The sequence below is a fragment of the Schistocerca piceifrons genome, chromosome 1 (genome assembly GCF_021461385.2).
Source record: "Schistocerca piceifrons isolate TAMUIC-IGC-003096 chromosome 1, iqSchPice1.1, whole genome shotgun sequence".
NCBI lineage: Eukaryota > Metazoa > Arthropoda > Insecta > Orthoptera > Acrididae > Schistocerca > Schistocerca piceifrons.
In genome coordinates this window covers 492,967,830-492,993,501 of record NC_060138.1, presented here as the reverse complement: position 1 = coordinate 492,993,501, position 25,672 = coordinate 492,967,830, and the positions used below count along the sequence as shown (strand labels likewise).

Here is a 25,672-nt window from a genome sequence, read left to right as displayed (position 1 = left end):
CAATATATTTCAGGGCGTTGTATCATGCAATATCAGAGAGAACTTAATGTTCAGTAACACGTGCCTGCATTCAGTAGACAGTCGTCATTTCTCTGTTCAGAGTTATGTACGACTACATGCTAGAAATGTTGCTGAACGTGTAGTTCAGACAATGTAGCATCACGCTTTTTAATTACATCTAAAGATAACGTGACATTTGATGATGAAGCTTGCTCATAAAACGTGTCGTGTTTCTGCTTCGAATAAAACAGTAACTGAACTACTAGTGTTTTTAATAATTGTCAACATTTCATTTCAGTTTAGGAGGTTGTTATTAATAAAAAGAACATCATTAAATATAATAAATATAAGGAATTTAATACTCAAATTATGTATAAGCGATAAAAAAAGGATAAACTTATGTTTGACATGCTGACACCAAAGGTTCTGCATCCGATTCTTATATACAGTTTGTTTACAGATATTGTAACTATATAAACAACTTAACATACGAGTATATTACAGTTCGTTCGTTAATTATTCGTTTACATACACAGACATACAAAAATATATAACTACCTCTAGGGTGTTTTATGATACAAGAAACCAAGACCTTATGGTATTAGTATGGAATGATTATACATTATCTGTCAGAGCATGTCACAACAGCTGTGTAATGTTACTGAAGCCAAATAAATATTTTCTTATAACCCCAAAAGGTATTTTACAAATAGTTCTTGGGAATTGTCAAACGTAGCACAATTTGGAGTTTTGACACAATACACTTTGCCGTTAGTCGTAGCAGTTGCGAAGACTGACATGACTAATATCTTGCTTCACAGAAGATGATGGTTGAATATTAAATGTAATATGTAAGCGTCCACAGTCGCTTGAGATTCTTAAGATTGTTTTGAAAGTTAGGGATGATTTATAAATGAAATGGGGGATATGTAATCTTTAAGAAGGAACAAATCGTTGAGCCAAAGTCGACACACTGCAATAGACGATTATGGCATACTGTAAACGGAGCAATGAATACTCTCTTGAAATAGTAACGAGAAGAAACTTAACAAAATAGTTTATTACACAGACCTAATTGGTCCTTGAGCAGCCACTAGCATACTGCCTTACGACCGTTCGTGTTTTGTTTGTTGCAGTTTTCAACCACAGTTTACTGTCGAACTTCACTTGTCACTTGTAAACACTGCATTCTGAAAGAGTACGTGCAGATTGAGAATTCCGCTGCATGTGACCGGCATACACCAGGCGCTGTCGAGTGGTTGGTACTTTGGGAGATAAGAAAGGTTGCACGAGTTGGCACTGGCACAACCTTCGACGGCGTGGCTATCGACGTAGCTGGCCCAAGATCCTGTTTGATGCGCAGCCCCCTAGCAGCGGTTCGTGATCCCCGTCATCTGTTCGAGTAAGTCGGAGATTGCCGGTGCTCACCAGACACCAGTACATTCTGGATTAGCCGCCACTTCTGCTTTACTTCTTCTTCCTCCTGCCGAGCACGTCGAACACGGAGGCGATGTTGCTGACGTAGGTGGCTGCCGGCGCCGAAGGCACAGCGAACTCTGCCCACTTGGTGAGGTCGATGCTTGGGATGACTCCGCTGCGGCAGGGCACTCGTGGGTTGCTGGCGACAAAAAGATTGGTGTTAGCGAAGTAAGTGCTCGTTCGCGTGTAAAACTGCTATAGTTTATCCACAACGACCTCAACAAGCTGATAGGAGTTGGTAGACTCCAGGCCATTAGTGTTTTCTATCTGGTCGCTGCCAACAATGGCATCTAACAGTAGTCTATTATAGCCGTTATGAAGTGATTCTGGTACCATGCCACGCCAGTTTAGATGCCACATCTGTAGTGTCAGAACTGCGCGATGGAACTGCAGCTTCTTGCCCCTGCGTTATGTCACGCTTATATAAGGTATAAAATGCATGGTTGAGCATCAGCTGCTTCTATTTCAAACGCAAATATCGACCGGTTTTAGTCACAGGCCACCTTCACGGATTCTATCCAAAGATACAAAAAAATTACGTGTAATATATGATATAATTAATAATGATTGATAATCGTAATAATAAAAGTTTCAATACTATTTTCATTACGTTTATGATACAACTGACGTTTGCTCATATACTTTTCATGGGGTGTATGCGATGATTATAATACTATTCAACATTAGGGTTCTGTAATGTTTTCTACCTTATATTGTAAAATCGATTTATTCTATGTTTGGGGATAGCAACTTAGTTTTCTGTTTACTTGCGAAACTATACCAATGTTGTTCACTAAAGATAGTCCAGTACTCTGCATTTAGCAAGAAACTTGTCATTTAAATATTTTTATACCATATGACGAAAATACTTTCTAAATATCTTTGACCAACTCCTCAATATTTTGCACAATTGTAATGCTTATGCTTCTGATCTTCTCTCCAGTACTGCTCTGTTTACGCTTGTTATTATCTAAAAGTCCTGTGTCATATAATGGGATTCATGAAATACTCTACATATGAGACATGGCCATTATTTAAACAATGACAGATTTGACGTTGTGGCTTAAACTGTTTTAACCCTGTAAGTATTCATGTATATTTTGCACTTCCTTCGAAAAGAATTAGTAATATATCCTGTATGCTACATGTGACTTTTTGATATCTTTGGATAGAAATTAAACGGCTCTGAGCACTATGGGACTTAACATCTGAGGTCATCACTCCCCTGTAACTTAGAACTACTTAAACCTAACTAACCTAAGGGCATCACACACATATATGCCCTAGGCAGGATTCGAACCTGTGACCGTAGCAGTCGCGTGGTTCCGGACTGAAGCGCCTAGAACCACTCGGCCACCGCTACCGGCTTTTGGATAGAATCCGTGAAAACAATCTGTGGATGAAACCGGTCAATATTTGAGTTTAAAATAAGAGCAGCTGATGGTCAAACACGCATTTTATGCATTACTGGACAACTTTTGGTAGCCACCTTCCAAAAATGATCTTTTACAGGATGTCTTAACAAACTTCGAGGGGCTGCAGAGGGTGTCTTGAGGACCAAATCGAGGAAAATCTAGGATAGGAGCCTGTGGTCAGAAACGTCGTTCAACGACGCTATTTTACGTTGAAGTTACAGGCTTTGGCGCCCGGCAATAGGCTACGCCTTCAGCAGTAAATATGACCTTGTATGGTGACGGACTATAGGCGGAAACTCTCGCAATGTTGTCAGTTATTTAGTGATCGCAGCTGATTGCCACGATAGTCAGAGAAGAAAATGGAGCTAGCTACTGCTTGACAGACTTTATTTGCTACGAGTGGTGTTCCGGCCGGCACGAAGAGAAAGAACGCAAGAGCAGAGAAGGCTCTGAGAAGACGTCAGCCAATAGTACGCTGACTAGGATCGCACCAGGACAGGAGCTGCCCCTATACGAAGAGAATATAGGCGCCGCTCCTGCCAGTCTCGGCCGGACAGTAGAAGACGGACACTAGTAGACCCGGACTTCATCCTAACTGTTATACTGAGACTTGTGCCTTATATTAATTGCTCGCATGGATTTTAATTTTAATTTTAATAATGCGCAGCCTCAGTTGCACCGTTTACCTAGAATTTACCTAGGTTTCAGTCGGGAAATAGAAAAAAAATGATTCAAATGGCTCTGAGCACTATGGGACTCAACATCTTAGGTCATAAGTCCCCTAGAACTTAGAACTACTTAAACCTAACTAACCTAAGGACATCACACACACCCATGCCCGAGGCAGGATTCGAACCTGCGACCGTAGCAGTCCCGCGGTTCCGGACTGCAGCGCCAGAACCGCTAGACCACCGCGGCCGGCAGTCGGGAAATCCCAACCTTCTTCAGAATAACAGTATCCACCGTTTGTCTATAGTGGACATCGTCAAGCTAAAACTACTAATCCATAAATTATTGTCAGACTGTATCTTATCTCTGAGATAAGCTTTACCAGTGTGACGATGATTTATGGGTTTGTAGTTTTGGCTTGACGATGTCCACTATAGACAAACGGTGGATTCTGTTATTCTGAAGAAGGTTGGGTTATCCCTACTGAAACCTAGGTAAATTCTAGGTAAACTGTGCAACTGAGGCTGCTCATTATTAAAATTAATATTTATACAGTTGCTTGCATGGACACTGCATATAGCAAAGGACATTGATTATTTGCATATCGCCGCTTGCGACTCAAAGTATTGTCAATCTACTTTATTGTAATAGAAACCATTAATGTGATTTGCTTGAACTGTTGTATAGCTATCCGAGAAAGCAGCATCCTTTAGGCTACCTATAAGAGACGAGTGGGCAGGACACAACAGGTGGGAGGGTCTGTTGCCTTGGTCGATGATGGTCTCAGACACGGCTTTCCTTTTGCAGTTTATTTTTCTCCTGTGTACCGAAAAACACAGACGATGTTACGGGGTTCCGGGAGAAAAATAAATGGCGGATGGAAATCTGTGTGCAAAACTCTCATCTATGTAGGCAATAGATCATCGCATTCGTAGGAAACAAGGCCTGTCTAGTATGAAGCTACATCTTCTCCTCTGACTATCGTGGCAATCATAGCGATCACTAAATAACAAACAACATTGCGAGACTTTCTGTCTGCTGTCCGTTAGCGTACAAAGTCACGTTTGCTGCCGAAGTGTTGGCCTAGTTGCAGATACTAGCGCCTATAGCTTCGACGCTCTGTACAGTCACTGGATTATGTTTCCGGACATAGTCTCATATACTCGAATTGTTTCTCAAGACACCCTTTACAATCCTTCTAAAGTTGTTACAAATGTTCGTGGGCCACACTGAATAGCCGGATTTCCACACAGCTCAGAAAGCTGGGTCAGAGTGTCGTGAAAAAATTATACATCTACATCTACACTCCACAAGCAACCTTCGGTGTGTGGCAGAGCATACGTCTTGAACAACTGTTATTTCCACCCTTTACTGTACCATTCGTGAATGTCTGTTTCTGAATATCATACTTATCCAACTGGAGCCTCAGCCCATTTCAGCGTTGATGCTGGAGTGGAAAAAATTGGATATTTATGGTAAGGACTATGGGAGCAAACTGTAGAGGTCATTGGTTCCTAGGCTTAGGCACTACTTAATCTAACTTAAAATAAATTACGCTAAGGACAAGACACACACACACACACACATGCCCGAGGGAGGGCTCGAACCTCCGAGGGGGGGGGGGGGGGGGGAGCCACACGAACCGTGACAAGATGCCCAAGACCTCACGGCTACCCCGCGCAGCTGCTGGAGCGCATCTGGCAATTGATATTTGGGAACATTGGTTTTGTGAGGTAGGACCTGTAGTGTGTCCAGTACATTCGCCTGATTTGACGCCCCTGGTTTTTATTTTCTGTGAACAGGACGAAAGAGTGGTGTACGTTAGTCCTGCTGCCGCCAACGCTGAGCTGACTGGCCAAATCAGTGATGCTTTTCGCGGCATAAAAGCACAATCCTGCCATGCTCGACAGAGTCGGACGGTCGTCGCTGTTTAGGTGTGAAGCATGTAATGAAGCTAAGCGCGTACTCTGAAGCCTTGTTTTAAACTTATTCGAAACTGCCTGTCGTATAGTGCTTTTTGTGTACATTCCTCAGAACCTTACCGCTGTCTCAAACTCATAAACGACTGCTTAAAAAACGTATTTTGCAACAAAAAATTACCATCTGTTCTCGTCTATCGATCGCAAAAGACTATCGGTGAGATGCTGTAAAAAAACCTTGCGTTTGAAAGCATAAACACCTCGTGTTTGAAAGTACTGTCCAGTATTTGAGCAGCACATAGCTTCTCTTCTGACGATTCTGTAACATACAAGTGATTACCTTCTTTGGTAACAGTGGGAAAATTTAAAAGACTTTTCACGAAAGTCTACTTTTTTCATTGAATGTTAGCTTACCATAAATTATGATGTCGCAGTCTGACAAAGAGTAGGCAAATCATTATCACAAACCTCTTAGAATGTGGAAATCAAGATGGAGGCTAATTCGATGACCGAAAACGTAGTAGAGTGTGAACGCTACTACCCCAAGTAACGTGACCTCAAATCAGTACCGTTGAATAGAGTCTGTACCGTCTTGGGCCGCAATATACATTCTCAGTTTCCCAACTCAAAGACCAGGCTCATAAATCGAGGTTAAAGTGGTATTCCATAACTAGCTGGCGAAGACTTCAGTAACGATGTACGATCTACCTTATTTCATCAGTCATTACCAACTAAGACAGCAGCTTTCCTTCATCAAGATGCACTGCCTCACAATACATGAGGCGCCCAGAAGACATAGTCAGATGTCAATGTAACTTCCTACACATACGCGCCATCGGCAGGTATGTACACGATTAGAGCTACAATTCTCTGTGACATGCTGGACTCCCATCAGAGTGCATTAGTACTGTTCGTGTTTAGTATTGTTACCAGGCCTGGTAGGGTATATAAGGGGCGTGAACAGCGTCAGATGTTGAGTGACTACTGTGAACACGGAGATGCCACGTACTAGTGGAAGACAGCGCTATCAAGAACCGACAGAGTTTGAAAGATGGATCACTGTGGGTCTCCATTTGGGCGGCTGGTCGATTCGCGCAATATCCAGATATGTGGCGCACTCTGATTTGACAACGGCCTGTCATTCTACGGTGAGCGAACGTGAGGGCACCCATATTCGTCCACAAGGTTCTGGTCGACGACGTATGACCACCACAGGGGAGGATCGCAGTGGTGAGCACATCGAGGCTCCTTCCTATCTACGTCTGGCATCTGAGAACCAGTGCTGGACTTCTTGTAACGTTATGTCTTCTGTACCATTGGTAGCAGAGTAACAGCAGCCGGACTAGAGAAATTACCGTCCCATACTTAGGCGGCCATTGGCACTGCAACACAAACGGCTGCGTCTGAAGTGATGTCGTGATGGGAAAGCATGGATCGCTGATGGCGTCGGATTCTGCACTACCATGGAGGACTATCGTCGGCCAGTACAGCGGCAGGGGTGATCTGGGGAGAGATTCCATGCATTGGTACTCATGGCACCATGATGTGGGGAGCATCTAATAAGACTGCAGGTGACAGCTGATACTGAGTGAGGGAGCTCAGGTGACAGAATGATACGTCACGGAAATCGTGTGTCCTATGAGTTACCTCCCATGCATCAATACCATTGTGCCGTTATTCAACGGGATAACGCTCGTCAACATGTGGCACGTGTCTGCGTGAACTGTCGGCGTGATGTTGAAGTACTCCTGTGACCAGCGAGGTACCCAGATCTGTCGCCACATACGAGTATGTGGGACCAGCTCGGACGTCAGCTTTGGTCCAGATCCAGTATCCAGAACATCAGGGATCCGGTTACAACAGTTGTGGTCCAGCTTGCCCCAGAAGAGGATACAACGTCTTCATGACGCTGTTTCCAACCGAATGAGTGCATACATCCAGCCCAAAGGTGCGGCAACGTGTTACTGGTAAGTAGGCTCATGGCAAAGTTCTTCCTAAATTTGAAGCGATTTTCTTATCACTGAAATAATATCACAAACACTCGCGACCCGAGAAGTTTCTGTCCGTTTTCCCCTCTCCCTTCTGGTCGTCGGGCAATTAAATATCGCCACCACTCTCTGGGTCCTTCTGCATTCGCTGGAGTCACAGGATGTCAGACTAAACGTGAACGCAACATGCTGATGCAAATTAGTAGGAGGAACTATACAGCAGCGTAACAGCACAGAATTACTGGTGTATGTACTTTGAAGAGGGCGGAGAAAGGAAAAGAAAGGGAAGGGATTGCTGATGTCAGCTGCATCGGGACATTACACGGAATCAGCGGCATCGAGTGAAAATGTGTGCTAGACTGGGATTCGAACCTGAGATCTCCTGTTTACTAGACAGGCGCGTTAAGCAATGCGCCAACCGTGACATAATGTTCATTTCAACTGCGTGGACCATCTCGAAACGCCTTGCGGTCGACCAGTCTCCCACCGAGCGCCACCCATTCGCAGTCCCCTTCCATTTCCTCCATGCTCGCTGCTCTGAGATTCTCGCAGAAGGTCGGACGTACTTGTGTATTCACAGTGAAGAAGGTGCATCCATTGCCGGTCTAGGCTAATCAATTATATCAATGGGTGGTGTCTGTTCTTACGGACCTGTACGAAAGAACAGACACCACACATCTATATTATTACTGGTAGGCCGCAGAAAGAAACCACACAACTCAAACATCTAATGTTACGAAGAAAATATGGTTTGGCACGGCCACATCAAATCACTTGCAGGCGCAACTTTGACTTATAAGGAAAATTCTGGGGAAGTAATGAAAAGAAGGCCTAAATTGGCATCAATAATTTTGGTATAATTATTCAGTGTTCGCCTCTCTAAAATAAACACTTTGATAGGACAGTGAATGTGTAAGGGGGGGGGGGAATAATGAAATAATTAGCAACTAGTTGCATAAAACAAACTTAATTTCATCGCCGATATCGGGCGCTTAGTGTCCTTCTTCAGAAGGTTATACCTCCCGCATTATTTGTGTCAACAATAAAGTGCATACAGCAAAATGCCATGGTCATGTAGTTCGCAGTATCTGCACAAAATTAGTAGCACAGTGAGTTACGACCGACGCCGTTTCATATGTTTGCAGTAGTTTTAGCAATGTCGTGTGACTAGGGCCTCCCGTCGGATAGACCGTTCGCCGGGTGCAAGTCTTTCGATTTGACGCCACTTCGGCGACTTGCGCTTCGATGGGGATGAAATGATGATGATGATTAGGACAACACAACATCCAGTCCCTGAGCGGAGAAAATCTCCGAGGCAGCCGGGAATCTAACCCGGGCCCTTAGGATTGACGTTCTGTCGCGCTGACCACTCAGCTACCGGGGGCGGATAGTTTCAGCACTGATGACTGAACAATATCGGGTTACAGAGCGGGTGAACAGTGAAACTGGTGTCTGTGTCGTACAGTAATAGCAGTGTAGTGACACATTCACATGGCCCTAAAAGCGTTAGTGCAAGTACATTTCTGAATGAAGAACAGCAGGGTGATCAAGGAATCAGTGATTCCAGAAACTTTTTCGTCTGGGTTAGTACAAAATAATAAAAAACTAATAATAATAATATATAATAGAAATAATAATAAATAAAAAATAAATTATAATAAATAATATAAAAATATTTCATACGACACAAACACATGTGACTTCGTTATCAACAGATAGCACGCATTCTTAAAACAAATACTTACATCTCATGATCAGGCAGCACCATAGGATAGATCTGTATGGTGTCGATGAGATCTGTATTATCGCAAACCACTCTAGACAGCTTAATTTTTCTAATTTCTTGCAGTTGCTCTGGAAAACAAACATATAAGTCTAATTAGATTTTTTCTATTTGGTGCTGAGGGCTAATGTTAAAAAAGACACTACAAATAATTTGAATGACTATTTCCACATTCAACAAAGATGCATTACTGTTAATTTATTTTGCAAAATACACCGCTGAAAAATACACAACGAAATAGTAGTAGAGACTATCCTCACAGCAGCCAAACTTCTGTCGTAATAAGAACCAAACTTTTATCAATTGATTGGCATAATTAGTCTTATCTTTCTTAACTGTGCCTCAATCGACAATGATACGTAGCATGAGAACGTTGAAAGTATCAAGAACTGTAATACTGGAGAGGTAGAGTTTGTAAACGGGTCATATGGTGTTATCGATATTACCTTTTAATTTTCTTTACTTCACTAGGCTTTATTTGTGACAAAAAAATCCATAGATAGACCTAATTCTCCTGCCACCCTCTTTCCTCTCCCAACCAAAAGCCAGAAAAAATGCAGAATAAGAAGGAAGAGTAATCTATTTGAAATTCTATGAGCCGAGGCCTGGAAAGATGTAACTGAAAGTAATAAAGTAATTTACAAGTCTGAGTAGACAAAGTAAAACTGTAATAGTAAGGCTTTTTTTCGGTCCTGCAACTAGACGGTAGTTGCTATATCATCAGACACTCATGTTGATTAAGTTTCAACTAAACACAGAAAAGTGGATAAGACTTCCAAAAGCAGCCGAAATGTCGGTTTGTTTAGTATTTTAAAAATTTTGTATGAATTTTGTATGATGACATGCCAGCGCAGTGAGAAGAATTTTGATAAGATGGATCAGTCTTTTGATTTAGATAAGAAAGACATAAAAAGAAACTGAAGCACAAAATGACGATGAATAGGGATAAAATTTCAGTGATATTGGTAATCATGAATAGTGAATTCTTCATTCCCCGATACATGCCTACCGATGTTTGTCCTTCGGCAGACAAGAAAAGAATAACCACACGCTGGCCTGAAGTTTTCTTACTTCCCGCCTAGCTGTCATAGTGCTTGCAGTGGATGCTGATGCAGTTTGGAATTCCTGTGTAATTGTCTGGATAGATGTCCGCCTATTAAACATTACTACCCTCTTCATCTGTCGGCGGTCTCTGTACGTCAACAGACGAGGTCGGCCTGTACGCTTTTGTGCTGTGCCTGTCCCTTCACGTTTCCACTTCACTATCACATCGGAAACAGTGGACCTAGGGATGTTTAAGAGTGTGGAAATCTCACGTACAGACTTATGACACAAGTGACACCCAATTACCTGACAACGTTCGAAGTCCTTGAGTTCCGCGGAGCGCCCCATTCTTCTCTCTCACGATGTCTAATGACTACTGAGATAGCTGATATGGAGTACCTGGCACTAGGTGGCAGCACAATGCGTCATAAAAATAATATGAGAAACTTATGTTTTTGGAGGAGTCCGGATACTTTTGATCACATAGTGTACCATAACTTTTATCTGCCAATATAAGGAAGAAACTACGATATTTTGTGCTTATTTTAAATGGCATTTGATCATGAAATCAGTAGTACAGTATGACACATGCAAATGTTTTCAGTGAACTTTTTCGAAATAACAACTGGGAAATGCACTAAAACGTTAGGCATTAACTGGCCGCCTGTAACTCTAAGCGTAGTTAGAACTGGAAATGGAAGCAGGCCTCACAGTAATCACATTTTCCGGCAACTTTTCCGGAAGTCGTTACCGGAAACATTTTCGTAAGTTATTGCTTCACTCGTCCTGTTAAGATTGACACTACAGAAAATTACATCGTTGCTTTAAATATTAGTTTCTTCTGCGTATGTGCAGAAAAAAAGTTACTACACAGAATATTCGAGTCTTTCTGAATTATCTGCTGCAAACATTTGTTGCTGTTTAACTGTTTTCGAAATATTATGGGTGTTCATTTTACGTGGAGCACCTGGTACATTAGAAATGAATCTCGACCCCTATTGATTCGTACAGAAACCTACAGTTTCTTCACTCGGATTTATAATGAATGCTCTGACTTTGTTAATGTGCCTATTCGCAATCTGTGTGTTACATAGGATGAAACTCAACGTCGCTAATAACATAACATTTGGTTTCCATCAAATAAATAAATGCTTAAATGCCTCGAATTAACTGCAAAATAAACTCTTCTGTTGGACAAAGATAGCGGGCTGAGTGGATCTGGAAGAACCAGACACGTTAGCACAAACCAGAGCAGGCTTACCTGGCGTGAAGGAGGAGGGCTGGTTGGGCAGCTCGTACCAGAAGCGGTCCCCTCGGCGGGAGTAGCTGAACTGCGTGGCGATGATGCAGGCGAACGTGGGGCCCACCATGCTGCCCGGCAGTGGCTGCTCCGACAGGCCGCCCGACCACAGATCCACGTCGCTCGGGTGTCTGCAGGCGCAAAAGTACCACTCTCAGACACGGCAGAATATTATCGGTGCAAGGTAAAAGGACTGAAAAGCGTGTAATCCTTCACTGCTGTCGGAAAGGGTGAGTGCAATTTCAATGCGAGGTCAAAAGTATAAGAAAAGTCCGCAGAACATCGGTGTAGGTACAGATGGTTCTGAGCACTATGGGACTTAACTGTTGAGGTCATCAGTCCCCTAGAACTTAGAACTACTTAAACCTAACTAACCTAAGGACATCACACACATCCATGTCCGAGGCAGTATTTGAAGCTGCGACCGTAGCGGTCGCGCGGTTCCAGACTGTAGCGGCTAGAACCGTTCGGTCACTCCGGCCGGCGCTAGGTACAGACGTTGCGTCACCACTGTAGATGCCCTTTCTGTTAAAATGCTTCTCCAGACACATTTTCGGCCCGGAATCTCATTGAATTGAGTAGATTTGTCTTCAGTGATGAGCCTCGCTTCGAAATGAGACCCGATGACCAGCGGAGATGTGTCTGGAGACGACCCAGACAGCGGTGGGTTACCAACCTGACCGCCGCTCACCATTCGGCCCGACAACCAGGAGCGGTGGTCTGGGGTGACATGTTTTTCATAGCAGGACACATCTGGTTCTCACCCGCGTCACTACTACAGCACAGCGGTACGTCGATGATATTCTACGCCCAATTTTGTTGCCCTTTATGGCGAGCTATCTCGGGCTTACATTTCAGCAAGATAAAGTCCGCCCATTACTATTAATTGTCTACCTTAGCCAGCAAGGTCGCCGAATAGCCTCCCAGCTGAGAACGTTTCAAGCATTATGAGCAGGGTCGTTCATCCGATCTAAAGTGCCAGTCGAACAGAATTTGGGACGATATCCATGAGGAGGACATCAAACTACTCTATCAGTCAATGTCAAGCCGAATGCTTGCGTAAGGGCGAGAAGTGTATCAACGCGTTATTGACTTGCTCAATGTGTGAAGCTCTCCCTCTTGAGTAAATTATCCAACTGAGTATTTTGTAGTTGGATGCCACTTTGGCAGCTTGTGTGTCCGTAATCCACCACAGTAATCCCGGCGGGAAAGGGGACCCGCAGTTTACCCTGCAATCCGAGCCAATTGTTGTTCCGCGTGAATTTTCATATCATTGACAAATAAAGGCTAGGTAAATGGAAGAATGAAATATTCCGCGGTCCAGCCGGGATTGAATCCCGCGACCTTTCCAGGCACACACTTCAGCACTAAATCACCGGGCTCGAACCCCGTTACGAGATGAAACATATATGATTCATCTCAGTTTCGCGACAGATGAAAAAAAATCATTCTCATGAAGTCAGCCGACAAAGGAGTGAATAGTATTAAACAACAATTTTCCAATGGGACGAATATCAGCAGAAAGCTCATTTGATATGTTACCAACAAGATTCAGAGCCGTAAGCATTGGTCGGAACAGTAGCAGCAGCCGGGGCTGCGACATGTAGGCAACCTCCTGATGGTGCACCCTGAGCAACGCTGTTAACACTGCACACCGGCGAGAAGTCTACACAACTACGGCGACTGATCACACCAGCATATGCCGTTCCATAGAAGGCAAACGGAGCAGACAAGCAATGTTAATATGAAGAGACTGAATGTCATTTCGACAGAGAAGGCTATACGAGGATGAAGGGAGAAATCCTTGAAAAAATTTTAACCAGTGTCATACTCTTACTAGTCGGATGGAACTGTCAATCGACTCAAAATATCTGGATTCACCAATGTGGGCTTCATTGGTCATAACAAGCACGATATGGCCACCCGAGAGAAGACTGAACTTCTAGGGGATTAGGCCCAAAAGTGATGACAGCAGAACATGCGATAGGTGCAAAACTGAGAGAGCCGACGCTCTATAACGTCTATAAACCTTTGTCACAGAAATGGCCTGTACATGTTTTACCCAAGGCAGTGTACGCAGGTGAGTTTATCTCTCAACACACCAGATTGGGCTATCTGAGATCCACAGCTGATGGCTTTGGATCAAACGACTGGGCAGACAACTAGGATCTACAACTCCTGCTCGACCCCAAAGACACAGCGACCTTCAAATCCAAGACTTGGGGCACAACGTCGGCATCTGATCTGACCTTTGTCACGCGCGCAGCAACAGGCACACCCGTGCAGGCTGTAAGAAGGGTCCTCGAGGCGTTCCCACAGAGCCAGCACTTACCGGTAATTACAGATCGGACTATCAATCCCAGTTATAAAAAGCTTCCCAATCCCACGTTGGAACCTGACGAAGGCTGGCTAGAATAAATATCAATCCTATATCGAGAAGACAATGAATCGAATACCGCCGAAACCTCAGTGCCGTTAGGAAGGAATACAACCCCTGCTGAATGAAAAAGTGCGAAATACTAATGGAGCAATTTAAGAAGAGCATGCGTGACGAGACCGCGAAACAACTAGTCGGTACTACGAATGAGGAAAGCAGAAGGAGACGGAAGAAGGTAATGGAAACTATAAATTTTCTTCGATCATGTTGAGCTCACAGCTGACATTAATGCTTATTACTAGTCAAAACACCTCAGCTGTGTTTTTACACATTTATTGTGTTGCAACCGATTTCGTTTATTTGCACATCTTCAGGTTCCAGCTTTGTGCTGAAGCCAAGACATAAAAATGAAATGAAATGTCGTGTGGCTAGGGCCTTCCGTCGGGTAGACCTGTCGCCTGGTGCAAGTCTTTTGAGTTGACGCCAGTTCGGCGGCTTGCGCGTCGATGGGGATGATACGATGATGAAGAAGGCAACACAACACCCAGTCCCTGAGCGGAGAAAATCTCCAACCCAGCCGGGAATGGTTCAAATGGCTCTGAGCACTATGGGACTCAACATCTTAGGTCATAAGACCCCTAGAACTTAGAACTACTTAAACCTAACTAACCTAAGGACATCACACACACCCATACCCGAGGCAGAATTCGAACCTGCGACCGTAGCAGTCCCGCGGGTCCGGACTGCAGCGCCAGAACCGCTAGACCACCGCGGCCGGCCCAGCTGGGAATCGAACCCGGTCCCCTTTGCATAGCATTCAGTCGCGCTGACCACTTTTTTTTCGTTCCGTTTGTTCGGGTTGGACGTCCTATGACGCTTGTTGAAGTTCATCGTTGTCCATTAACTCTGTTTTTTATTACAGAGGACGGTTAACCGTCTGACCGAACACGCTGAACTATCGTGCCGGCAACCATTGAACTATCGAGGCGGACGCCAAGACATAAATGGTCTGCCTGCCTTATGTAGTGGCACACGACAACCAGATCATTTATGTTGGTTATCACACACGAGAACCAGACAATTTGTCTGTTGACTTCAGCACAACTCAGCAACCTGAAGATGTTCAAATAAATGCAATCAGTCGTAACACAGTAAATGTGTAACAACACAGCTGTGGTGCTTCTTATTAATCATTAACAAACCCTTGACATTATGAAAGAGGTGGAAACAGAAAAGATTACCCAGGCTTTGAAGCTACGAAGAGAAGAAAAGCAGCCGGACCTGATGAGATGCTACCAGAATTCTTAAAGGACCAGAGCATTTTAGATAGAAGGTGGTTGAGCCAACTGTACACGGAATGTATCAGAAGAGGCGCACTCACTAAGGTCTGTGAGGAAGGAAAAGCAATAGCGTTACTGAAACGCGGAAGGAATGGAAATAAAGCAAAGAATTTCGGACCGATATCCCAGTTATGTACTGTACCTTTTAAAAACTATACGAGACAATGTTACTTACTAAACTAACTCCCTACACGGAAGCCAACCTTACGACGTACCAAGCGCGTGTTTGAGCAGGTAGAAATTGCAGCGATCAAGTGCTGTCACTTGTAACCTATGCTGAGAAACGCTTCCAAAATAACCAACCTGGTTCTCAGAGATCTCACGTCATCTTACAGTATAGTATGGATTGAGCGGCTACTGTTTTAGCGAACTAAAACAATCAAATGCAAGCAAATTTAGAGTTTACCTAGAAACGTATTAACAGATAGGAAAATCAAGATTTTGCTTCATGGCATGAACAGCAAGAGCATGGTTCTGAACAACGGCCTGCCACAGGGCTCGGCCCTAGCACCCGTTCTTTTCAATCTACGTATTGCTGCAATGCCAGACACCAAATCACATAAGATTGCGTACGTGGACGATCTGGCCATCACATATGGAAGTAAAAGTTTTAACGATCTCCACAAAATATTGACTGCAGATCTGTAAGTACTGGACACCTACCGCTCCAAGTTGCATCTGCATCCAAACGCTAACAAAACGATCAGCACCATAATGGGCCTTAACAATAGAGATACTTACAGAAAACTGTAGACAACTACAGTTCTCTGCGAATGGCCAACGCATGAGGCATAAGAATAATCCTAAATACTTGGGAGTGAAATTAGATCGCTCTCTAACGTGTAACTCTCATTTAGGAGATGCTATCCTCTCGAAACTGACTGGAACGACATCTGGTTGTGCAGCGAGTGCCTTGAGAACTTCAAGCAGACGTAAGTACAGGTCGCCTTTACGGAAAATCGGCAAAGAACTGTAACACTTCGACTCCAAGACAGCTTGGAAAGAACTATGGCTTGGTATATAATGAAATAATAACATATGCAATGAATATTGTAATTCAGTATAGAACTGTAAGAATACGAGTATTATAGTTAATGTTTTATATGACGATTGCCTTTATAAATGCCGAACGATTAAATAAATACACTGACAGAAAAAAAGATCGCAACACCAAGAAGGAGTTTTTGGACATAAATGAAAAGTTGGTAGGCGTGTTTCTACATCTGAAAGATGATTTATGTTCAAATTTCGCACCAGTCGCATGAGAATAGCGCAGGAAAGGTTTGCTTTAAATACACACTGTAACAGTCACGAGTGTTACCTTTGAGATTGGACACGGTGAATAGAAGTTAGTCAAGAATGCGTTCAAGGTAACAAACACGCGATTAAGAAGACCTCGTTGAATTTGAAAGAGATTGTGTAATACACTACTGGCCATTAAAATTGCTACACCAAGAAGAAATGCAGATGATAAACGGGTATTCATTGGACAAATATATTATACTAGAACTGACATATGATTACATTTTCACGCAATTTGGGTGCATAGATCTTGAGAAATCAGTACCCAGAACAACCACCTCTGGCCGTAATAACGGCCTTGACACGCCTGGGCACTGAGTCAAACAGAGCTTGGATGGCATTTACGGGTACAGCTGCCCATGCAGCTTCAACACGATACCACAGTGCATCAAGAGTAGTGACTGGCGTATTGTGACGAGCCACTTGCTCGGCCACCATTGACTACACGTTTTCAATTGGTAAAAGGATCTGCAGAATGTGCTGGCGAGGGCAGCAGTCAAACATTTTCTGTATCCAGAAAGGCCCGTACAAGACCTACAACATGCGGTCGTGCATTATCCTGCTGAAATGTACGGTTTCGCAGGGATCGAATGAAGGGTAGAACCACGGGTCGTAACACAGCTGAAATGTAACGTCCACTGTTCATAGCGCCGTCAATGCGAACAAGAGGTGACCCAGACGTGTAACCAATGGCACTCCATACCATCAAGCCAGGTGACACGCCAGTATGGCGATGACGAATACACGCTTCCAATGTGCGTTCACCGCGATGTCGCCAAACACGGATGCGACCATCATGGTACTGTAAGCAGAACCTGGATTCATCCGAAAAAATGACGTTTTGCCATTCGTGCACCCAGTTTAGTCGTTGAGTACACCATCGCAGGCGCTCCTGTCTGTGATGCAGCATCAAGGGTAACTGCAGCCATGGTCTCCGAGCTGATAGTCCATGCTGCTGCAAACGTGGTCGAACTGTTCGTGCAGATGGTTGTTGTCTTGCAAACGTCCCCATCTGCTAACAGTCATTGGATCTCGACCAACGGGAGCAGCAATGTCGCGATACGATAAACCGCAATCGCGATAGGCTACAATCCGACCTTTATCAAAGTCGGAAACGTGATGGTACGCATTTCTCCTCCTTAGACGAGGCATCACGACAACGTTTCACCAGGAAACGCCGGTCAGCTTCTGTTTGTGTATGAGAAATCGGTTGGAAACTTTCCTCATGTCAGCACGTTGTAGGTGTCGCCACCGGCGCCAGCCTTGTGTAAATGCTCTGAAAAGCTAATCATTTGCATATCACGGCATCTCCTTCCTGTCGGTTAAATTTCGCGTCTGTAGCACGTCATCTTCGTGGTGTAGCAATTTTAATGGCCACTAGTGTAGGGCTAATAGCAGGTGGTTTTCTTTCTGCGATATTGCAGAAAGATTTGGCAGGAAGGTAGCCAGTGTACATGATTCCTGGTACCAGTGGTCACGAGAATGTACGGTCGCAAGATGGCCGGCTCTGGACGGCCACGTGGCATTACCGAGAAGAAAGACCATCGGTTCGGCGTATGGCTCGCCGTATTGCAGCCCCAGCAGCAATCTGAGCAGCAGTTGACACCACAGTGACACAACGAACTGCTACAAGTCAGATATCTTAAGGACAGCTCCAAGCCAGACCTTTGTAGTGTGCGTTCCACCGACCCCTAACCACCGCCATTTGTGACCTCTTAGTATCAAGCGAGAGTTCATTGGAGGGAAGGGTGGAGGTCTTTCTGTTGAAAGCTGGTTCTGCCTCGGTGGCAGTGGTGGCCTTGTGTTGCTTAGGAGGAGGCCAGTTGGGCGCCTGCAACCAATCTGTCTGCTCGCTAGGCACACTGGACCTACATATGGAGTTATGGTCTGGGGCGCTATTTCATATGCCAGCAGGAGCACTCCCGTAATTATACCACGCACTCTGACTGCAAATTTATGCGTCAGTCCGGTGATTCGGCATGTTGTGCTGCCATTCATGAACAGTAATCCTGGGGGTGTTTCCCAAAAGAATAACGCTCGCCCATATACCGTTGGAACCCAACATGCTCCACAGAGTGTCGACATGTTGTGATGTCCTACTCGATTACCAGATCTGTTTCCAGTCGAGCACATAAGGGACATCATCGGATCGGACGACAACTCCAGCGTTATCCACAAACAGCATTATCGTCCCTATATAGACCGACCAAGCGTAAAAGGTATGGAACTCCGTCCCACAAACTGACATACGGCACCTGTATCACACAATGTATACACGTTTGCATGCTTGCATTCAGCATTCTGGCGGTTGCATCGGTTATCAATGTACCAAAATTTCACGTTTGCAATGGCTTATCTCGTGCTTACATTAACATGCCATATTCCAATGTTAATCACTTAAATACGCTACCTAGACAAATGTATTCCTCAAATATCATTACTCTACATTAATTATTTTTTTGGTGCTGAGACTTTTTCCGTCAGTATAAATAAGCAAAAACTGGACTAGGGAATTACCGTCCCATGACAAAGGTTACAGTTAACAACACAACAGAAATGGCTGCGTTTAAAGTGGTGCTATGATTGGCAAGCATGGACTGCTAGTGAATGGCGTGGAATTGCAGTTCTGCACTAACCCGGGTCACCATCTTCGGCGGGTATTCCGGTGACCTGGAGAAAGGTCCCATTCTTCCAATGTTTTGGAGAGGTACAGCAGTGTTACTCTCGACGTCATCGTGTGGGGAGTCATCGGGTTGGATCATTGAAGAAACAGGGGCGGCGCAGCGGTATGTCATGGATGTCTTGCGTTCTCATGTGTTATCTTTTAAGTGGCAGTATCGTGTGGCCAGTTTTCGACAGGATAATGCTTCGTCCACAAATGGCTCTGAGCACTATGGGACTTATCTTCTGAGGCCATCAGTCCCCTAGAACTTAGAACTACTTAAACCTGACTAACCTAAGGACATCACACACATACATGCCCGAGGCAGGATTCGAACCTGCGACCGTAGCGGTCGCGCGGTTCCAGACTGTAGCGCCTAGAACCGCTCGGCCACCCCGGCCGACCTTCGTCCACACATGGGGCATCTATTGTTTTGATCCATTCACATGATGCTGAAGTACTTCTGTGGCCACTATGACTCCCAATCTGTCCCCGATAGAAAATGTGTGGGACCAGCTAAGACGTCAACTCTTTGCTTGTTCCAACATTCGAGATATCAAGAACCAGTTACAACAGTTGTGGGCCAGCTTTTCTCAGGAGGTTTATGACATCCATCCCACCTAAATCAGGGCATGCATCCAGATCAGACGGGGTGCAATGTCATTGTGATAAGTGGGCTCATATTGCCAATTCTTTGCAAATTTAACTCGAATTTGTAATCACAGAAATAACACTGAATACTCTCTCAACCAGTGAAGTTCCTCTTCGTTTCTTTCTTCTCTTCTGGCTGCTTCACTTTTTTTATCAGTTTATATGTTAAAGAACATCTGTGTACACAGTGCAGTCATCATTACCATCTTCATCACCACTAACAAAATGACACTGGGTTCTGATGTTCTCACTCCAGTCACCCACGTTGGACAAGATACAAAATTCACACTTCACTAAGTAACAGTACCTCTATGCGCCAGTAAAGAAAGCATTTCAAATTGAGCAGCTCAACATAACCTTTGTGGTCTCTCAGCAATCATACAATTTTACTTACTCGTCATTAAAATAAGTGGACCAGCCTGTCGCCGGATGGCTAAGTACTATTTTTCGTTTATCAGCCATATTGGGTGTAAAGGATGCAATAAGGCGATTTCTGCAAACCTTTTGGGAATGCAGGATTTATAGTTGGAAAAACTGAGGCTAGGAACCCATGTATGGTAACTTCTTTCAACCTAAAAACTTCGAGGAGTGTAGAGAGCGCCTTGAGGAAGAAATTTCAAATACGAACCCCAGTGTAGAGACGCCATTCAACTATGATTCAGACCGTCGACGCTATGGGGTTCAGTACCTGCCCCAGGCGGCCCCTCAGGCAGGAAGTGAGCGTCTGTACGCTGATGGACTGCAAGCGCAATTCCACACAATAGCATGAACAGTGAAAGATGTTAATGCGTTGGCAACCTACCAATACTCTTAATAGTTTACATTAATTTATAGTTTTTCTGGGACCTGAGATTAGACACACTGCCCACTTCATTTCATCTGCAAGCTGGGAAAGTAACGTCAACTTCCGTTATCGGAAAATCAGGTAAGTGCTTTGTGGGAATATGCACTCTACTCGTTGCTGTAATGGAAGAATAACCTGTCCAGTTCGTTAAGTGTTGATCGTGCTTTACGCTTTCGGCTTGATAATGAAAGCTTTCGTTATTATTACGCATACTGCGAAAGGCCTTCAGTCTATCTAGAGAGTGCAAATATTGCGGTTTTTTTTACAAGACCTTGCAGCCACTGAGTATTTATTCAAGCTACTGCCTGATAAGCACATGGGGCTGTATTGCGCAGCTAGTAGATCTCATACAAAATGACTTCGCTCATGCGCGGAAACACATTCTCGTTCTCAACGCTTTTGTTCCAAAGGGGCGTCAGTCTTAGTTTGCTGTCTCCTGTTGAGCTGTGCACTTCGTGCATCACAAGCAGCTATCTCTGTTGCATGCACTGATTTTCTTATTCAGTACTCTAGTCATACACTACTGAAGTGTCGACATATTGGTTATACTCTTTTAACCTCATGATACGATAGATTGCAGACATGTTAGCTGCAGCATAGCAGTTTTGCTCGTGAATAGGTTTCGGCTTCTGCACTGCACTTTCCTCACAACACAGTGGCCGCTCGCAGATGAACGCCAGCCACTAACATTGTCTCCTCCCCTACTACGCCAACTGTGCAGGTACAGATCAACTTCTTTTGTGCACCCTCTAGATGTTTTGTGGATACATGTCTTCCTCAGTTGTTCCTAATCCTCATGCTAAGTATCAAGGGAAACTAAGGTCCATTCCTTCCTATAGCTTCCAAGGCCATATTCAAGTCCTTTGGCACATGTTGACCTACGTTCTTCGTACATAAATAGGCTCATAAATGTAGTTTTTTTTAGCCGGGAAGGTAAGTTTACCACTATACGAGTCAACGATGTGCAGGGCAGATACACAGAGAAATTACATTGTGCATAATATCGCAGGGAAAGCACGTAAGTCGTCGTTTCATGCTGTAATTGACGGTCATTAAAATTTTGATACAGCTCAACACATTATACGACGGATAACAAAACAGTGAAGCACCCAGGAGAGGAGGAAATTTTACGGACTGAGAGGATACGTTATATTATTTCAGTGATTGAAAATTCGAGTCAAATTTACAATGTCTCTAAGCACTATGGGACTTAACATCTGAGGTCATCAGTCCCCTAGACTTAGAACTACTTAAACCTGACTAACCTAAGGACATCACACACATCCATGCACGAGGCAGGATTCGAACCTGCGACCGTAGCAGCAGTGCGGTTCCGGACTGAAGCGCCTAGAACCGCTCGGCCACAGCGGCCGGCTACAAATAACTTGGAAGTATGAGCCCACTTAAAGTTATCGTATTGCGTCCCCCCTGGCCTAGATGCACGCACTCATTCGGTTGAGAAGGGTATATCCTGTTCTGAGGCAAGATGGCCTACAACTGTTGTAACTGGTTTTTGATATCCTGGATACTGGCACTGGGATGAAGCATTCGTGTCCTGTCACGAACATACCTGGGGATCTTGCTGGTCACAGAAGTAACTCACCATCATGCTCGCAGTTCAAAGACAAACGTGTCATATGTGGACGAACATTGCCCTTCTGAAAAATTGGTACCATGATACTGAGATATGAGAAGTAACCCATGAGGATGCATGATGTTCGTGACCTACAACTGTGCCATCAGAATTCCTTCACTCACTAGCGATGGTGACCTGAAATTGTCTGCCAACTCCATGAGCCTCTCAGAAACATTGCAAGACCAGGACCTCTCACCAAGTCGCCTCTCTACACGCCCATGATGTTCATCCGCGGTAGTGTAGAACCGCGGTTCGTCGCTAAACACGGGTTGACGCCTCTCATCGGCAACCCACGCTTAACAGTCACGCCACCATTCCAGACGCAGCCATTTGTGCTGAGGCGTTCTCGGCAGCGTACGCATGGGACGGCATTTCCCATTTCGAGCTGCTTCTAGCCCGCAACCAATATGCTATAAGCAGTCCGTTACATGCTCTAGTATGGCAGGCACAGATGTAAACGGGTTATGATGTGCTTGGTGCACAATGCGGCGATCAGCTCTTGTGTGGGGCCCGCCAAATGGAGGCTCACAATGAAACACCTTTCAAATTCTGTCAGCTGTTGATGACGCTGTTTTCCGCGACTACTCTCGTGTCCTTCTCATCGATCATTCAACATCTGATACTGTTTGTGGTTATACCCGACTAGACCTGATAACGACACTAAACACGAGCTACTCTAATGCACTCTGGTGGCCGTTCTACCACTCTCAAAGAAATACATCTGTAATCAAGTGCATACCCGCCGAGGGCGTGCACATATATAAAATTGCACTGGCACCCGTCTGTGCCTTCTGGGTGATTTGTTTTTCTCAAGCAGTGTAAGTTCATATATCACTTTATTGGTACAGGTCAGGATTTTTAGTAAATAATCTCTTAGGTTTGATTACTCTCCTATTACACTTCATTGTTTTACAAGGGATATACTCACTGCATTTTGATAACTTTCATCGTATTCCAGACCAGAACCTAACATGCACTGGATTACTTTCATGATTAAAGTTCAGAGAGTTTACACAGAATAAGTTTAATTACATCACATAATATACGTGGGGGGTTTAATCAGTAATGCAACATTTTTTTCTGAAGTGAGGTTGGTTTTTGTCAGGGTTCCAACACACCGTATTATTCCCCACTCTTTTGCCTACATCATCCTGTTTTTCAGCATAATATCCATTCAACGTGACAGTTTTACGCCACCTTACTGGGAACGGCTGTATGTCTGCATCGTTTCTATTGGTCGACGTCAGACATAACGTCTTGCTGCACCGATAAGCTTCCCATCATCAACGTAGTGCTTCCCGCGGAGTGCGGGTCAAACAGATGGAAGGCAACTGAAGAAAACTTCACAAGCCAAGCTCGCCAAAACATCATTTTATTGGATGAGCGGTTTCGAGAGAACTATGCTATCACCATAGGATCCTATGCTTCTGAATTTTTACGGCATATTATCCATCAGTGTTCCAAATCACTTCACAGTGCATATGCAAAAAGAATAAGATCCGATAATGACAGACAGCATAGCTCTGCAAAAACTGATCGTCAATAAAATGCTTTTTAGTGATCTTGAACTGTGAAGTTTTCTACAGTTCGCATACATTGCAGATAGTACCCAGACTCGCGACGTCAATGCAATGTGCGAGATCCTGGCAGTAGAGTGGATGAGGAAGAACAGTTGCAACGATGGCAGACGCCTCGCCTAACGACTAACCGTGCTCTTCTCCTCTGCCAGGTCTCCACAGACATTGTGCAAGAGCCTCTGAATGTCTGTGATGCTGTGGTTTGCCGCCTGAAGAAACTCAATGACAGCCCTCCGCTTGGAACGCACCTCTGTTAAAGTCGCCATTTTGAAGGCTGCGTATAACGCGACCACCGATCGGAACTTCACGAAATTTCAGGGACTGAAGTGGGAATATTCCGTGATGTCCCACAACAAGCTCCCCATTTTTTAAACCGAAATTGGCCGAGAAAAAAAATTAAGTCGCATTATTCAGTGAACGCTCCTCAAAGCATTCATCTCACATTTATACGATTTGCAATAGCTTCAGGACTAGACAGCGTCCAACCCTCCGCGCCTGTCATAGCATCACTTCAGAGCGTACCAACTCCCGCTTGCAGTCGAAGGAGTGATCTAGTGACAGCCGTTGGCCGTTTTCCATTTGCATTTACATGAAAGTGTTCGGGGTGCATAGGGATAACTACAGCCATCTACATGTAGCGTCGCTGTATGGCGTTTCCGGAAAAAACAGCTGTTTTCAGTTTTTTCTTTAACACACCCTCCACAGCTGTTCGAAATTTGTCGGTATCGTTTAGTTTCACCCTGTTTAGCATATGTACTCAGCCCTACGTACGATATAACTGCCAAACGGAATGCTATTCAGAACGTCAAAGCCACATTACTGAACGTTTTTTTCCCTCTTCTTATACTGACCAATTTTCAGCATTATTTTTCCATATGAAATCCTGTACAGAGATAAATCTACGGTTTACTCATCAGACGTGTAAGGTGGAGAAAGTGGACTTACTGGTAGATGGCGGCGTATTTCCTTATGGTTTCGTTGGACATGCTGCCGAAAAGCTCCTCGAATGTCTCAGCACCAGGCAATCCGCAAAACTTCCTGCAAACATAACCAAAAAGTTAGTACGTCCATACACGGAAGTTTCAGGAAACAGCTATCATATAATGTCAATGTTTTGAATTGTATTTACTGACTGCCAGACAACTTTTGAGCCTATTCCAACAAAATCTATGTTGAGAGCACTTAGGGACGACAACTTGAACCAATATTCATCACTTTCTTAAGCGATATCAACACTGTTGCTACAGCGGGGTGCGCAACCTTTTATCTTACCTAGGTCACATTGGAAGATGGTAAGTATTTTTGGACAGCACATAATGTACTCTAATATACTTAACGTTACTAACAATAACTGCTTAAAAAGCAACGAATGGGATGGACCAATGAGACAATAACATCGTGTGCCGGGCGTTTCAGATTGAAGATATTCAATTTATCATATCCCCTGATCTACTGCATCAATTTGATTACATTAAAACTGAGGGAAAATTCAGAAACTAAAAAGCTGTACTCGGTGACCACAGTTCACTATTTTCTGCTCCATGTGAAGAAGTTTTTTAATCATCGAAAGAGGATGAAGAAAAAACACATGTCCACCAAATGAATCAACACCATTTTTCATTTACAGATAATACTATATTAGAACGGACGATAAGTAGATAAATAGTTTAGACAAGAAGAGAATAG

General features: G+C 44.1%; 1 protein-coding gene across 1 annotated transcript in view; it reads right to left on the bottom strand.

Moving 5' to 3' along the window:
• Positions 1 to 757: 757 nt before the first annotated feature.
• LOC124795817 (peroxidase-like) overlaps positions 758 to 25,672 on the bottom strand; it is a 285,537-nt gene continuing 260,622 nt past the window's right edge. Inside the window, exons 15-18 of the mRNA XM_047259901.1 lie at positions 24,932 to 25,024; positions 11,559 to 11,728; positions 9,216 to 9,324; positions 758 to 1,618 (exon numbers count right to left, since the gene is read on the bottom strand). Of these exons, the coding sequence (XP_047115857.1) occupies positions 1,468 to 1,618; positions 9,216 to 9,324; positions 11,559 to 11,728; positions 24,932 to 25,024 (523 nt within the window). The 3' untranslated portion in view covers positions 758 to 1,467. The remainder of the gene's footprint in view (positions 1,619 to 9,215; positions 9,325 to 11,558; positions 11,729 to 24,931; positions 25,025 to 25,672) is intronic.